Source organism: Dendropsophus ebraccatus, chromosome 12 (assembly GCF_027789765.1).
Source record: "Dendropsophus ebraccatus isolate aDenEbr1 chromosome 12, aDenEbr1.pat, whole genome shotgun sequence".
In the NCBI taxonomy this organism is placed as follows: Eukaryota; Metazoa; Chordata; class Amphibia; order Anura; family Hylidae; genus Dendropsophus; species Dendropsophus ebraccatus.
In genome coordinates this window covers 29,178,571-29,193,875 of record NC_091465.1, presented here as the reverse complement: position 1 = coordinate 29,193,875, position 15,305 = coordinate 29,178,571, and the positions used below count along the sequence as shown (strand labels likewise).

The following is a 15,305-nucleotide window of genomic DNA, read 5'->3' as shown; positions in this document are numbered from 1 at the left end:
ATATATATAGAAGCAGGTCGTCCGCATAGAGTGCCAATTTGTGGTGGTCCTGTCCAAATACTGCCCCCTGGATTGTAGGATTTCGCCGTAGGGCCACAGCCAGGTGTTCCATTGTGAGAATATAAAGCGTGGGAGACAAGGGACAACCCTGGCGTGTACCATTGTGAATCGTAAATGAGCTAGAGAGTATGCCATTGGCCCGAACACGAGCCGACGGGCAGGAGTACAACGCCATGATCTTATCTACAAATTGCTGTCCAAGTCCCACCCCTGCCAGAACCGACCGCAGGAATCCCCAATGCACTCTATCGAAAGCCTTTTCAGCGTCAACTGAGAGTAAGCACAGAGGGGATCCCGAACGGCCAGCCCACGACAGCAGCGAAAGCGTCCGAAGGGTATTGTCCCTCGCCTCCCTGCCCGGTACGAAACCAACCTGGTCGACATGGATGATTTGGGGGATAAGGAGACTCAGGCGAGTTGCCAGTACCTTAGCGTAGAGTTTGAGATCACAGTTAATGAGGGAAATAGGGCGGTAGTTTTTGCAGTATTTAGGATCCCTACCAGGTTTGGGCAGGACCACCACATGCGCCTCCAAGGACTGGCGAGGGAAGGGACAGGAAGCAGAAACGTCATTAAAGCACTCAGTCATAAACGGGACTAACAATTCCTTAAATGTTTTGAAAAACCCGGCCGTAAAGCCATCAGGCCCCGGACTCTTACCCCCTTTAGTGTTAGTAATGGCTGCCCGAAACTCATCCTCCGTGAGGGGAGCTTCCAGTTCCTCAGCCGACTCCGCAGGGACGGTAGGTAATGCCGTGTCTAGCAGATACGCGGATACCCTAGTCTCCAGTTCCTCCACTGGCAGCTCCGAGAAACAGCCCTTAGTATTATAGAGAGAGGAGAAATAGGAGCGAAAAAGAGCTGTGATTTCTTTGGGATTATGTACTGCCTTGCCCTGGTGATCAAGGAGACTAGGGATGTGCGTAACTTGCGTTCTCGGATGAATCAAGCGGGCCAAAGCTCTGCCGCTCTTATTGGCATGTTCATAGAGAAAGCTACGGTACCGTTCCTGCTGAGAGGAGGAGGACTGAGCAAGAGTATCTTTTAGTTGTTCCCTAGCCAGGGTCAGTGCGGTCCAGTTCTCATCAGTGGCATTCCGTTTATGGGCTGTGGAAAGTGCCTCAACCCGACCCAGCAACGCTACAATTTTTGCGCCTTTCTCTCTCTTAAGCCGAGCCCCATGCTGAATCAGAGTCCCCCTAACAACACATTTAAGAGCCTCCCATTGTAAAGGCAGGGGGGTGTCATCAGAAGCATGATCTCGCACGAAGTCCTGTATTGTCTGCGACACAGCCGCTTTGCATGCCACATCCCGAAGAAGCGCCTCATTCAGCCTCCACGACCATTCCCTGGGTACCAACCCCGGCAGTTGTAAGGACAAAAAGATAGGAGAATGATCCGACCACAGGGCAGTGCCTATGCTGGCCGCAGGGCTCAGAGTCAACGCAAACTGCGCCACAAAGAACATGTCCAGCCTCCCATATGTGCGATGTGCATCAGAATAATGGGTAAAATCCCTATCCTGAGGATGAAGGACTCTCCAAACATCAACCAGTTTATGTAGACTAAGGGTCGACCGCGCCAACGCACACTCAGAGCGCGGCACAGCGGTCCTGCCAGAGGAGGTATCCAGGGAAGGATCCATAACTAGGTTAAAGTCCCCACCCAGAATCAACAAACCGTCAATAAAGGTGGAGGCAGTCCTAAGTATAGCACGCAACGTACTACCCTGATTGGAGTTGGGAAGGTATATATTTCCAACAGTGTACACCCGGTTTTGTATCTCGATTTTGAGGAAAACATAACGTCCCTGAGGACAAACCAGAGTATCTAGCAATTTATGTGGCAGAGACTTATGCAAAGCAATGGAGACACCTTTGGATTTGGCAGTAGGATTAGTGCTGTGGGACCAGACATTGTAGTAATTGAGACGCAAGCGCGGAGTCTGTGAGGTCTTAAAATGCGTTTCCTGCAATAGTAAGATATGCACTTTTTGTCTATGCATAGAGTAGATAATTTGAGCCCGCTTCTGCGGGACATTCAGTCCTCTGACATTGAGAGATGCCAGCTTAATGTCCATCCCAGCCATCCCCCCACCTCAGGAGAAGACCCAAAGAGGGGAGAAAAGGAAAAAAAGAAAGTAGAATAAGAAAAAGAAAAATAGAGAGAAAGAAATAAAAGGAAAATCAAAGACACAGAGCAGAGGACTGAACCTGCAGTCGGAAATAGAAGGTTCCTAGAAGAGGAAAACCTCCGTATCCAGGTAGTAGCTACACTACCGGGAGAAAACCCAAATGGGTACAAGAACGCCAAAAGCGTCTTAAACTACTGAGAGACGGACTAACAGAGGAAGGTCTGCGAGTCCGCGACAGGGCACCAAAAATGAAAAACTCTAAGAAACTATACACCTTTCAGAAATGCAGGCAAAGAGAAAAAAAAAAGAAAAACATAAGCATAACAGAACCACTCTTGGTAGGCGGTCAGGTAAGGCCGCGATTCCCCTCCCCGCTTGGAGAGCACTCGATGTTGTGAACATAATATCTAGAGTAAGTACATATTAACTACACTGAACATAAACAAATCAGCAAGATAAAATAGCAACATATGTTAGCCAACAACAAAAAAGAAAGAAAAAGATACATCCTCGGCATGGAAGGCTACGTGAGGCATGCCGATGCCGGCTCCGCATAGCGTCCTCAATCATCCGGGGCAGCAGCTCCAGATGGGCGAACAGGTCTACCAGTAGGAAGTGGCAGCAGCGGATCCCAATCCGGCAAAGTTATATGAGGGAGATCCAATGCCGCCAGAAAAGCCGGTAAATCCTCTGGAGTGTGAAGCTCAACCCGCTTGCCATGTCTGCGAACCACCAGTTGGAATGGAAAGCCCCAGGAGTATGGTATATCACGCTCACGGAGCAGCTCCAGTAGAGGCTTGAGAGAACGTCGTTGGGACAGCGTAGCTCTGGACAGATCCTGAAGAAAAATCAATTGGGCTCCATCGAAGTCAACAAAGTCCATGTTGCGCACCGCTTTCATGAGCTCATCTTTTATTCTGTAATGATGGAGCCTACAGATCACGTCACGAGGCCTATTTACATCATGAGAGACCGGGCCCAATGTACGATGAGCTCTGTCAATTTCAAACTCCGCGCCTGGTGGACGTTTGAGGATGGAAGCGAATAAATCTTGGAGGGATGGGATGAGATCGTTTGCTCTAGTTGCTTCCGGTAACCCTCGGATACGGATGTTATTCCGGCGACTCCGATTTTCAGCATCATCATGGAGTCTGTAGAGGTGCCGGATCTGGCTCTCCTGAGTAGCAAGCGTAGCCTGAACATTATCTACAGTGGAGACCAAGGAGTTGTGGTCAGCTGCGACATCAGAAATTTTCGCCTCCAACGTATGGACCTCAGATTTAAGAGAATTCAATTCCTGCTTGTAGGAAGTTTCCAAGCGCTCCACAAACTTTTCCATATCCGAGCGTGTAGGGAGCAACTTCATGTATTCTTTCCAGTCCCATTCCATGCTGGCAGGCACGGGGTTAAGTGGTGCAGTGGAGGTCACAGGGTTAATGGGAGGCACAGTGTTCACATTAGTGCTGAGTGAGGTAGCACACGCAGGGTTAATGGAGGCAGCAGTGTTCATAGAGTTGCCAGATGAGGCAGCACACAGGGGATCACTGGTGAAAGCAGAGCTCCCGGGGTTAATTGGTGTAGCAGAGCCAGCACTGTCCTTTGCGCTGCCCCTAGTGGAGGAGAATGGTGGTGCAGCAGGAGAGAGGGAGGACATATTGCAGCCCAGATAATATTGTGTCTGCGGCAGGCAGGCTTCCTCAGCCTCCACAGACCGGGTATCCGTGATCTCCCGCTCCAGCGTCTCAGCCCCAAGGGAGACAGACGGCCGGGAAGTCAGCGGTGGCCGTGTAGAGAGAGAGTCAGCGGGGGCAGCGTCAGAGAGCTGGCAGGGAGCCGCAGCAGGTCCCACTCGGATGGGGCAGTGAGGACCCGGTGTCACAAGTGCGGGGGGCTCCGGGACCGGAGCACGTACCTCCTCCGTTGCCGGTAGCTGACCGTCTTCCGGGCTGAAGGAGCGTCTATCCGGGCAGGTACGCGCGGCGGCAGCGGACGCTCTAGTCACGCGAGAGCCGGGGAGTGTGGAGGCTCCAGGCCTATCTGCTAGGCCGCGGTTCGCGGTGGGGAAATACCGCTCTAGACTGCCGCGGGCGGGCCGGGAACGGGCAGAACTGGTGCTGGCTCTTGTCTTGCGTCGGCCACCCACCATTTGAGGGTGTCTAGGTGCCGATTAGGGGTGTAAATGGAGGCTGTTTGGCGCCCTGTCAGCGGAGCCTACAGAGAACGTGTCTTCACCCCTCCATAGCCAGGCCACGCCCCTCTGCCAGGTTCCCTTTAAAGCGAATGTACCACTAGTACATCGCTTTTTTTTCCTACATGTATAGACCAGCGCCGCTGCGGTGATGCAGATGGCACGACCCTTTTTTTGAACTGGGGCCCTGTTCATTACCAAACGTCGGCCGGGCATGAAGCGCAGGAGGTGGGCCCACCGGCCCCCAATGTGACGATCTGTCCTTCCCTCTGTGATGCTGCTCCATTAGAATCAATGAAGCCACGTCACAGAGGGGAGAGGGTTTCATCACACTGGGGGCTGCTGGGCCCGCCTCCAGTGAATAGACTGGTGCTTCTAGGGAACTAGAAAAATCCCCTTCTCTTTTCTTGTAAATGTATGTTTTTCACTTTCACCTTCACTTTTGAATGGACTAGTTCATCATAATTTTTTGCTTTTTTCAAAAACATTGATTGCCATGTACCAATCATGTTTGATTGTCTCAAACCGTTTTGATAAATCTTGGCCAATATATCTATTTATATACCAACCAGACCACTACTTTCAGAGCAGAGCGGTGGTCGATCTCAACTAATATAGTTATACTAGTAGAACTTGTCAAATTAGATAAAATACAAATACATTCATTTACCAAACATGTCTCCTCCTCCTGATATGCTGCTCTTCCTCTCCCATTGTTGACAACTTGCTGTCTAGGTTACCGACCAGCACTCTGCTTTAAAAGCTTCCAGAAGTGGTGAAACTGTTCAGTGCATGTGATGCACAGTATACAATGCATTACTTCTATGTAAAAGATGCCAGACTCACATACACAAACATTCTTGCCAAGTTCATCAGTGGTTTCATAAAGATTCTTACCAGGTTCCTTTATATATTGACCGGGGGGACACGGTGTATGTAGCTGGCATAGGTCGCAGTCTTGGGTCATACAAAAGTATCCAGGTTTGCATTCACACTTTGTATCAGAGGTAGTTGTACATCTCTCCTTTATAATTTGTCCAGAACCTGATGAATAAAAACACTTGATGAATGAAGGGGCAGATGGGCTCGGCAGTGTGCGCTCTGCCCCTTCTTCTCTGCTATAAGCTGCTAATACTAGCACTCTGCGTTATAATGGGAGCCTATAGAACTTCTGGTACACGGAATTGCTGGATGTTCCATAGGCTCCCATTATAATTCTGTGGTTCATATTATCGGTTACAGCAGAGATGAAGGGGTTAGATGAGCGCATCTGCCCCTTTTTTCTAGCAATCAACAGGGGTCTCAGCATTCAGACCGCCAATGAGGAAAACTTCTGACATGTCACTATAAGAAGTCGGAAGTATTTCTAAATGATAGTTACACTTTAATGACTAACCTGAACCTTATTAGCATATATCAGCAGGTAGAATTCTCTAACCTGCTGATAAATTCCCTTTAACCTGTATCTTTCAACTATCTATACATGCATTTACTACAATGGTAAGCCCTGTAGGGGTGTCCCATGTCGCCCTAGAGCAGTTCTTTGGCTGTCTAATGATAGATCAGCTCCTGCACTAGGTCTGACCTGTCTGTTTTAGCAAATACATACAATGCAACCAATCAGATTCCACCTTTCATTCCTCACAGACTCTTTGGAAAATGAAAGGTGGAATCTGATTGGTTGCTAGGGGCAACTGAGCCAGCTTCACTTTATACCATGTTTGATAAATCTCCCCCTATGTCTTATTTTTGGGGTATGTCTTAATTCTCTCCCCCTGGCCGGTTGGGCGAAATAAGACATCTCCCCCGGACCTCCCCAGAATACTCACATCATTGCCGGACTGGTCGATGTAGTGGGTCGATGCAGCGGCGCGCTCTAACGGCGGTAGCGTTGAGCGTCGGGACGTGCGTGCGGCATTGTGCATCGAGACGTGCAGCGGACATCTGGGCCAAGGACCAAGCTGCCTGCAGCGCCAGCAGTAAAGCTCCGCAAGGGGATTAGGGGAGTCAAGGCAGGTGGCCTTATTTTCGGGGGGGGGGGGGGGTTGTTTAGGTTAGGGGGTGCCTTATTTTCGGAGGGGTCTTATTTTCAGGGAAGCACGATATAAGCATATAAGGGGAAAATCGGCCAGCATTTTTGTGCCTTGAATAAGCATTGGGAAGGGGACATCATACACACCTTTGCCATCAGTCATGCACCTTGCAAGACAGAAAAAAGGTGAATGACTGACAGCTCCAGTGGTTTCCAAGTGGGGGTGCAGCTTGGACCTCTAAATGGAGCAGACTGTACATGCATGGCCACCGCTCTAGTCATCCTCTATGAGCTTTCCGATTAGATTATCACTGCACTGCACTTACCGGCATCACATTCCTTACATCTGAAACATGCAGTGAGACCATTGGGATGATCCATATACGTGTTATCCGCACATATTACACATACACTGCTACTGGACGATGAAATGCAGTGAGTTTTTACGAAGGAGCCTGGAAGAAAAGGAACCACATAAAGTAAAAACCTTTGAAGACCACTGTAGAGTTTATAAATAAAATATTCAACATGAAAAGTTGCACAACTTTGTGGGTTTTTTTCTTTGTACATTTCACAACAATACAGTTACAAACCCTGTTGTTGAGCTTCTTGCCAAACATCTGCTCATATAACGCAATGAGATCGCTTCTCCTATATCAGTTACTGTACATTAAAGTGTAACCGTGACTTTGCAGAAATTAATAGTACAAGCGATTTTAAGAAACTCTGTAATAGGTTTTATTAAGAAGACGACTAGCTTTACTTAATGAGGTACTCTGGAAACGCAAAAAAAATTATCTTTCTTTTGCTAATACATATCAAAGTAAGCACTTAGGAACTAAAACATAGCTTTTAATCAAGATAAGAATAAAAAAGAAAAGTATATATAGCTCAAATATATAGAATCACCAATCTGAATCAAAATCACCGCACTTAGGAAAATAACAGTGTAAATGAATAGACAACGGAACGTATTAAAAGGGAAACACACAAGAGGACAAGGTGCACTCTGTCCACTCCTAGATTGTGATACTTTCCCTACCTTTTGGGGTGACCCACCTCCTTAAAAGGGTGGCCCCAACCACGATGACGTTCCCTTCCCTCCTCTAAGTGCAGGACAAGACACAAACAAACACAAAATGTGAATCACACAAAATGGGGTACCACACCAAACCAATATATAAAAAAGAATCCAACGCGTTTCACCTGTACAAATAATAACAGGATCATCAGGGATATAGTGGTGTACAACAAACAATAACAACAAAAGAAAATGTAGTGCAATAGATATACAGCGCAAAACCACCTGCACCACCTCCGGTGGATTGCTGGATGATGCTGAGGAGTAACTCAGTGACACATGTGTGTCTCAGAATGCACATGGGATGATACCAGTACTAGTAAGTGCCAGGGGCATTACATCCTGGCACCTACCACCTTAGGAGTACACTGGACATCTGCAACAGGATGCCTGTTCCACCATCGGGACGCTATTGATAAGTATTGCTGGTTTTCAGACACATGTATACTTTGTGCTTTTGTGCTATTGAGCATTTAATAATCCAGTGATAGTAGGATGCAGCTATCAGCTGCCTGACTGGGCTAATTGCAAACAGTATACTGTATCTTAGCATGCCTGTCACATTCATTTTCTGCTATATCCTGGCATTTGGGTACTGACTCCCAAGAGTCGTATTGGTGGTATTCACTTGCTGTAATACTTAGGATTTCTATTGTCCTGATTACTAGTACTGGTATCATCCCATGTGCATTCTGAGACACACATGTGTCACTGAGTTACTCCTCAGCATCATCCAGCAATCCACCGGAGGTGGTGCAGGTGGTTTTGCGCTGTATATCTATTGCACTACATTTTCTTTTGTTGTTATTGTTTGTTGTACACCACTATATCCCTGATGATCCTGTTATTATTTGTACAGGTGAAACGCGTTGGATTCTTTTTTATATATTGGTTTGGTGTGGTACCCCATTTTGTGTGATTCACATTTTGTGTTTGTTTGTGTCTTGTCCTGCACTTAGAGGAGGGAAGGGAACGTCATCGTGGTTGGGGCCACCCTTTTAAGGAGGTGGGTCACCCCAAAAGGTAGGGAAAGTATCACAATCTAGGAGTGGACAGAGTGCACCTTGTCCTCTTGTGTGTTTCCCTTTTAATACGTTCCGTTGTCTATTCATTTACACTGTTATTTTCCTAAGTGCGGTGATTTTGATTCAGATTGGTGATTCTATATATTTGAGCTATATATACTTTTCTTTTTTATTCTTATCTTGATTAAAAGCTATGTTTTAGTTCCTAAGTGCTTACTTTGTTATGAATTAAATTTGTTGCTTTATAGTAGCACAGGAGTGTGTATATCGGCGTGGAGGACGTTACCCCCTCCTATATCTAATTGGGTTTTCTGTGGAATTTTGCTAATACATAGCTTTAATAAAGTTATATCACTTTGGCAGTGGTAAGAGTCTACACTATGCTGCCATCAACACTTGTGTTAGGAACTGCAGGGCTGCCTAAGCCCAACAGTCTCTGATCCCCTGCTCTGCTCAAGCACTGCTTCACAGCGCTATCCAGGGCAGGGTCTCATTACCTATGTGTATTGTATATTATATACAGTACTGGGGGGGGGGCACAAACATGTCTGCATAAACCTTCCCCCTCCAAGGTCCTGTATATAAGAATATACAGTACATGGGGAGAACAGGACCCTGCACTGTATAGTGGTGTGCAGTAGTGTTTGATCAGAGCGGAAATTCGTGAACAGCAGCCCTGCAGTTCCCGACACAAACGTACCAGTATCCTTTATCATTCCCAAACCTGATTTATAGTGTGGAACCATGGTTATCACACTTAGGGCCCTATTACACAAACAGATTATTTGGCAGATTTTTTTAAACCAAAGCCAGAAATGGATTTGAAAAGAGGAGAAATCCCAGTCTTTCCTTTATTACCTGTAATTTGTTTATAGTCCATTCCTGGCTTTGATGGTGGCTAAGCCACTGATGAAGGGGTAAAGGCACCCTGAAACGTTTTTGGAACCTCTATTGCAATATACAAGCAACAGAACATATTGCAATATACAAGCAACAGAACATTTGAAATCATACTTCTGAACATCATCCAGCCACCTATTATCCACCAGTACTGTCAAAACAACAGAAGGGCCTTGTTCTCATTCAAACAGATCGAGGCTGCTGACGTCATCCTGCCTCTGCAAACACAGACAGCGAGGGCAGGCCAGGACGCCGGAGACCTGACCCTCGACTGGTGAGAGGTGCTACGCACCATAGGCTTTACTAATTACTACAGAGAAAACAAACATTCATTGAACTGCTCAAGATTAACATTTGTCTCTGAACTTTGAGCACTGTTAGGGTCCATTTACACAGAAAGATAAATTGACAGATTATCTGCCAAAGATTTGAAGCCAAAGCCAGAAACAGACTATAAACAGAGATAAGGTCATAAAGGAAAGCCTGAGATTTCTCCTCTTTTCAAATCCATTCCTGGCTTTGGCTTTAAATCTTTCGCAGATAATCTTTCTGTGTAAATGGACCCTTACACAGCCGATGCCAGGCTGAGAGTTTTATTGTTATATACGGACCCAGCACATACAAGCAGCGGTCTTCGGAGACTGCAACAAGTATCTGATGGGCTTACAGCTCCTGATGCATTCACTTCTCCTGCTGTCTAGTGCTGTGCTTGTTGTGAGAAACTTTCAAATTGATCCATTATATACAGAAACTGGGCTGAGTTGTATCCACTTCTACATATTGGACACATGCAACAAGTAACAAGTGATGTGCTAATGTGGCCACACAGTGAAATAAACTGATTCTGAATCACCACCACTCCATCCCAGGATTTTTATGGTTCTTTATATGTTTTAAATGATTTTATGATTTGTCTATGTAAATTGATGATTGTATGAAGTATCTATCATATTTCTATGAATTTTAACTTTGAGCATGAAAAGGGCACAAGGGCCCTGTGACACATATATCCGGCATTTTGATAACTACACTTAACTACTAATAAATTTATAAGTGTTATAAGTGCAATGCTATACTAATATTAGAACTCAGACCTAGAGGACAGACTCTTTTTTGGCCTTTAACCCTAAGGGCCACGTGGATGCCCAGGGGAAATGAGGTAGGTTGTACTTTGTCTACTTCATACCATCTCTTGTTTGGTTTTGTCTTTCCTATAGTGTCTCGTTTGTCTGTATGTGGGGTCACTTGTCCACCCCTTTCTAGGTTTCTTGATCGTACCTTGTTCCAGTCACTTTTAGCAGCTAAGTTACAGAGCAATCTTGTGTGGTAAAAGGTTTGTGTTACGTGGCCATACTCATAATGGGGGAGATTTATCAAAATGGTGTAAAGTGAAACTGGCTCAGTTGCCCCTAGCAACCAATCAGATTTCACCTTTCATTTTCCAAAGAGTCTGTGAGGAATGAGAAGTGGAATCTGATTGGTTGCTAGGGGCAACTGAGCCAGTTTCACTTTACACCATGTTTGATAAATCTTCCCCACAGTTTTTATTTCTTTACCTATTTGTTATATTGTTTCTTTCCACATTTGTATCCCTGTATTTTTAATTCTATCATTACACTGTATTCTGTGTGATACTTCTAAAACGTGTTGGAAATGACTAAAAACACAGATTACAAGAAGATAAGAAAAATAATGATAGCTCACGAGTAGCGGTTTTACTCACCTTTATCACACATTGGGCAGCACACGTTATTGAAGGTATATTCTCTGGGAAGACAAGTCAATGCCTGACAATCCCAGACGAGCTAAAATATAAAAAGGTAAATAAAATGTAAATTTATAAAATGATCACAAAGCAATATAAGAACTATTCCTATACTGCAAAGTAAAAGATACATACTGAGCAGAAGCATCCCAAAAGCATGGCCACACCTTCCAACATAGTCTTATATAAAGGATCAGTCTTCCACCACGCATTTTCTCATTGGTCAGCCAATCGCTATTCCTAATACACAGGGCGATATCTTCCAGCCTGACAATAATAACACCATGTAATAGGGCCCTAATACATGTTTGCCCTTGGTTCTACAGTACAGTGGCCTAAAGCAGAAGATCTGCTGAGTTCCCCCATAAATTACAGGCAATTGGAAGATGTGTTGCAGTGAAATGATAGAATCCAGGGATTTGATCAAATCCTCGGAAATGATGAAATTAACACACCGTTTCATCATTTCCCTAGGGATTTGATCAAATGCCTGACCCCTTTCAGGGAAATGATGGAATGAACGAACAAGGAGTCGCCCGGCTCTATGTTTGGCGGCGGAGGAGCAGAGCGGCACACCTCCCAACAGGCATATGGTGGCGGGCAGACATGAACTCCCGCAGGCATGACGGCAGAAGGGGTAGCAGAGCGGCACACCTACCGGCAGGCATATGGTGGCGGGCGAACGTGAACTCCCGGCAGGCCTGGCGGCGGACAGGGGAGCAGAGCGGCACACCTACCCGGCAGGCATATGGCGGCAGGGTCGGACGGGGGAAGCGAAGCGGCACACCTACCCGGCAGACATATGGCGGCAGGGCGGACGGGGAGCAGAGCAGCACACCTCCCGGCAGGCATATGGTGGCAGGGCGGACGGAACCGGAGGTTGACCGGCCGGGGGAGCAGAGAGGCACACCTCCCGGCAGGCATATGGCTGCGGGCGGATGTGAACTCCCGGCAGGCATGGCAGCGGACGGGGGGCAGAGCGGCACAAATACCCGGCAGGCATATGGCGGCAGGCGCGGACGGGGAGCAGAGCGGCACACTTCCCGGCAGGCATATGGAGGCAGGGTGGAGAGGACCGGAGGTGGACCAGATGGGGGAGCAGAGCGGCATACCTTCCGGAAAGCATATGGCAGTGGGGCGGATGTGGAGCAGAGCGGCACACCTCCTGGTAGGCATATGGCGGTGGGGCGGACAGGGAACAGAGCAGACAGGCCGGGAGAGCAGGAGGCGTGTAGCAGGGGAAATGAGCAGAACGGGGAGCATAAAGGCAGCGGAGGCGGACGGGGAGCAGAGCGGACAGGCTGGGGGGAGAAGAGAGGCAGCGGAGGCGGATGGGGAGCAGAGCGGACAGGCTGGGGGGAGCAGAGAGGCGATACGGTAAGCAAATTCTATGTCGCAGGGGGAAATGATAAAATTCAACAGATACACTAACCATGAGGGACCCTTCTAACAGAAAGGGCTTGGCCATAGAGGATAACCCCTTTATTACAGTAAACATATGCTTGTGCCACTAATATAGTGTGATCTAAAAAGGCCTGGACTCCACAAGATGTCTGAAGGTGACCTGAGGTATCTGGAACCAAGGCATGAGTGGTAGACCATTAGATAGCCTATGTGATTTCTAACACATCTGTAAATGAATTCGCCTGCCAAAGTGGACTCCTTACTCCAGAAAGAAAAACACAAAAGCTATGGTCACTATGGTGTTTCACTTCTCTGCAATTTGCCGTCTGTTACTAAGCTGATTTTGTCTGTAGTAACTCACTCCAGGTTTTATCTAGAGTGATGTGCAGAAGAGAAAGAGAGAGCTTGGGGTTTATGCCTGCAAGCTGCCTGCTCCAAAGGGTCCATGCTAGTCCTGAAAGGTAAATCAAGGCTTACCGCTCATTGCTGTAACAAAGCCATGCTGATTTATAAAACAATCTTTTGAAATGACAGGTACATTTTAAAAGGGTTGTTGACAAAAATGTTTTTCTTTCAAATCAATTGGTGGCAAAAAGTGCCAGAGATTTGTAATATACTTCTATTAAAAATCTCAAATCTTCCAGTAAATATCAGCTGCAGTATGCCCTGCAAAAAGTGCTGTTTTCTTCCCAGTCTGGAGAGCAGGAGAAGTTTTTTTTATGAGGATTTGCCACTGCTCTTGACAGTTCCTTGTCAGCAGAGAGCACTGTGTCAGACTAGAAAGAATCCACCACTTCCTGCAGGACATATAGCAGCTGATAAGTACATGAAGAGTTAAGATTTTTCAATAGTAGAAGTACATATTACAAATCTCTGGGACCTGTTGATTTAACAGAAAAAATATTTTGGTGAACAACCCCTTTAAGAGAACTGGATAGTGGGGCGGGGTCAGACAGGGTCACAAACTTACCTCTGACACTGGCAGCCCAATATAAAGAACGTTTCTTTTTGAAGATGCCGGATTGCAGAGCAGCACTGAAGACATGTATGTGATGCTTATTTGATAGGCATGTTTGAAACTGGTAGCAAGCATATACGCATATCCGTGTGGTCAGTTTCTCTCAAGAAAAAACTAAGCATGCAATTCCTTTGTGTTTTGCTATCTTTTAGCTTGTTTAACAAACTTGTTTTAATAAGCGAGTGGGAAGCAGAGAGCAAAATGCAAAACCAACTAAACCACTCAAGTCACAACTGGAAAAACCATACATAAAAAACATGCTTAGGCATCTGGCACACCCAGGTACAGGCTCGGCCAAGCCATGCAGGCATCTACACAGTCATTCCTTTACGCTTCTATCGTTCCATCTAAACACTGATCGTTATAAAAAACACATTGTTACTTTGAAATCGTTAAATTGCGCAAATTATTGTTCTGTGTAAAGGGATCATAAGACTGCTAGAGTGCATATACAGTACAGTAGTAGTACAGTCAGTGCACCACCATCTTCCATCCTGTACTGTATAAGACTGCTAGAGTGCATATACAGTACAGTAGTAGTACAGTCAGTGCACCACCATCTCCCATCCTGTACAGTACTGTATAAGACTGCTGGAGTGCATATACAGTACAGTAGTAGTACAGTCAGTGCACCACCATCTTCCATCCTGTACTGTATAAGACTGCTAGAGTGCATATACAGTACAGTAGTAGTACAGTCAGTGCACCACCATCTTCCATCCTGTACTGTACAGTATAAGACTGCTGGAGTGCATATACAGTACAGTAGTAGTTCAGGCACTGCACCACCATCTCCCATCCTGTACTGTATAGGACTGCTGGAGTGCACATACAGTACAGTAGTAGTACAGTCAGTGCACCATCTCCCATCCTGTACAGTACAGTATAAAATTGCTGGAGTGCATATACAGTACAGTAGTAGTACAGTCAGTGCACCACCATCTCCCATCCTGTACAATACTGTATAAGACTGCTGGAGTGCATATACAGTACAGTAGTAGTACAGTCAGTGCACCACCATCTCCCATCCTGTACTGTATAGGACTGCTGGAGTGCACATACAGTACAGTAGTAGTACAGTCAGTGCACCACAATCTCCCATCCTGTACAGTACAGTATAAGATTGCTGGAGTGCATATACAGTACAGTAGTAGTAGAGGCAGTGCACCACCATCTCCCATCCTGTACTGTGTAAAATTGCTGGAGTGTACATACAGTACAGTAGTAGTACAGTCCGTGCACCACCATCTCCCATCCTGTACAATACTGTATAAGACTGCTGGAGTGCATATACAGTACAGTAGTAGTACAGTCAGTGCACCACAATGTTCCATCCTGTACAGTACTGTATAAGACTGCTGAAGTGCATATACAGTACAGTAGTAGTACAGTCAGTGCACCACCATCTCCGATCCTGTACAATACTGTATAAGACTGCTGGAGTGCATATACAGTACAGTAGTAGTACAGGCACTGCACTACCATCTCCCATCCTGTACTGTATAGGACTGCTGGAGTGCATATACAGTACAGTAGTAGTACAGTCAGTGCACCACCATCTCCCATCCTGTACAGTACAGTATAAGATTGCTGTACAGTATAGTGTGGTTCTGTAATGTCCTGTACAGTATATAGTGCTGCTCTGTAATGTACTGTACAATATATAGTGCTGCTCTGTAATGTACTGTACAGTATATA

At 46.2% G+C, this 15,305-nt stretch overlaps 1 protein-coding gene across 5 annotated transcripts in view; it reads right to left on the bottom strand.

The window, feature by feature from the left end:
• TNFRSF14 (TNF receptor superfamily member 14) overlaps positions 1–15,305 on the bottom strand; it is a 46,768-nt gene that overhangs the window by 25,359 nt on the left and 6,104 nt on the right. For all 5 annotated transcript variants that reach the window (XM_069946413.1, XM_069946414.1, XM_069946409.1 and 2 more), the window contains exons 2-4: positions 11,144–11,225; positions 6,741–6,869; positions 5,280–5,426 (exon numbers count right to left, since the gene is read on the bottom strand). In XM_069946413.1, the coding sequence (XP_069802514.1) occupies positions 5,280–5,426; positions 6,741–6,869; positions 11,144–11,225 (358 nt within the window). The remainder of the gene's footprint in view (positions 1–5,279; positions 5,427–6,740; positions 6,870–11,143; positions 11,226–15,305) is intronic.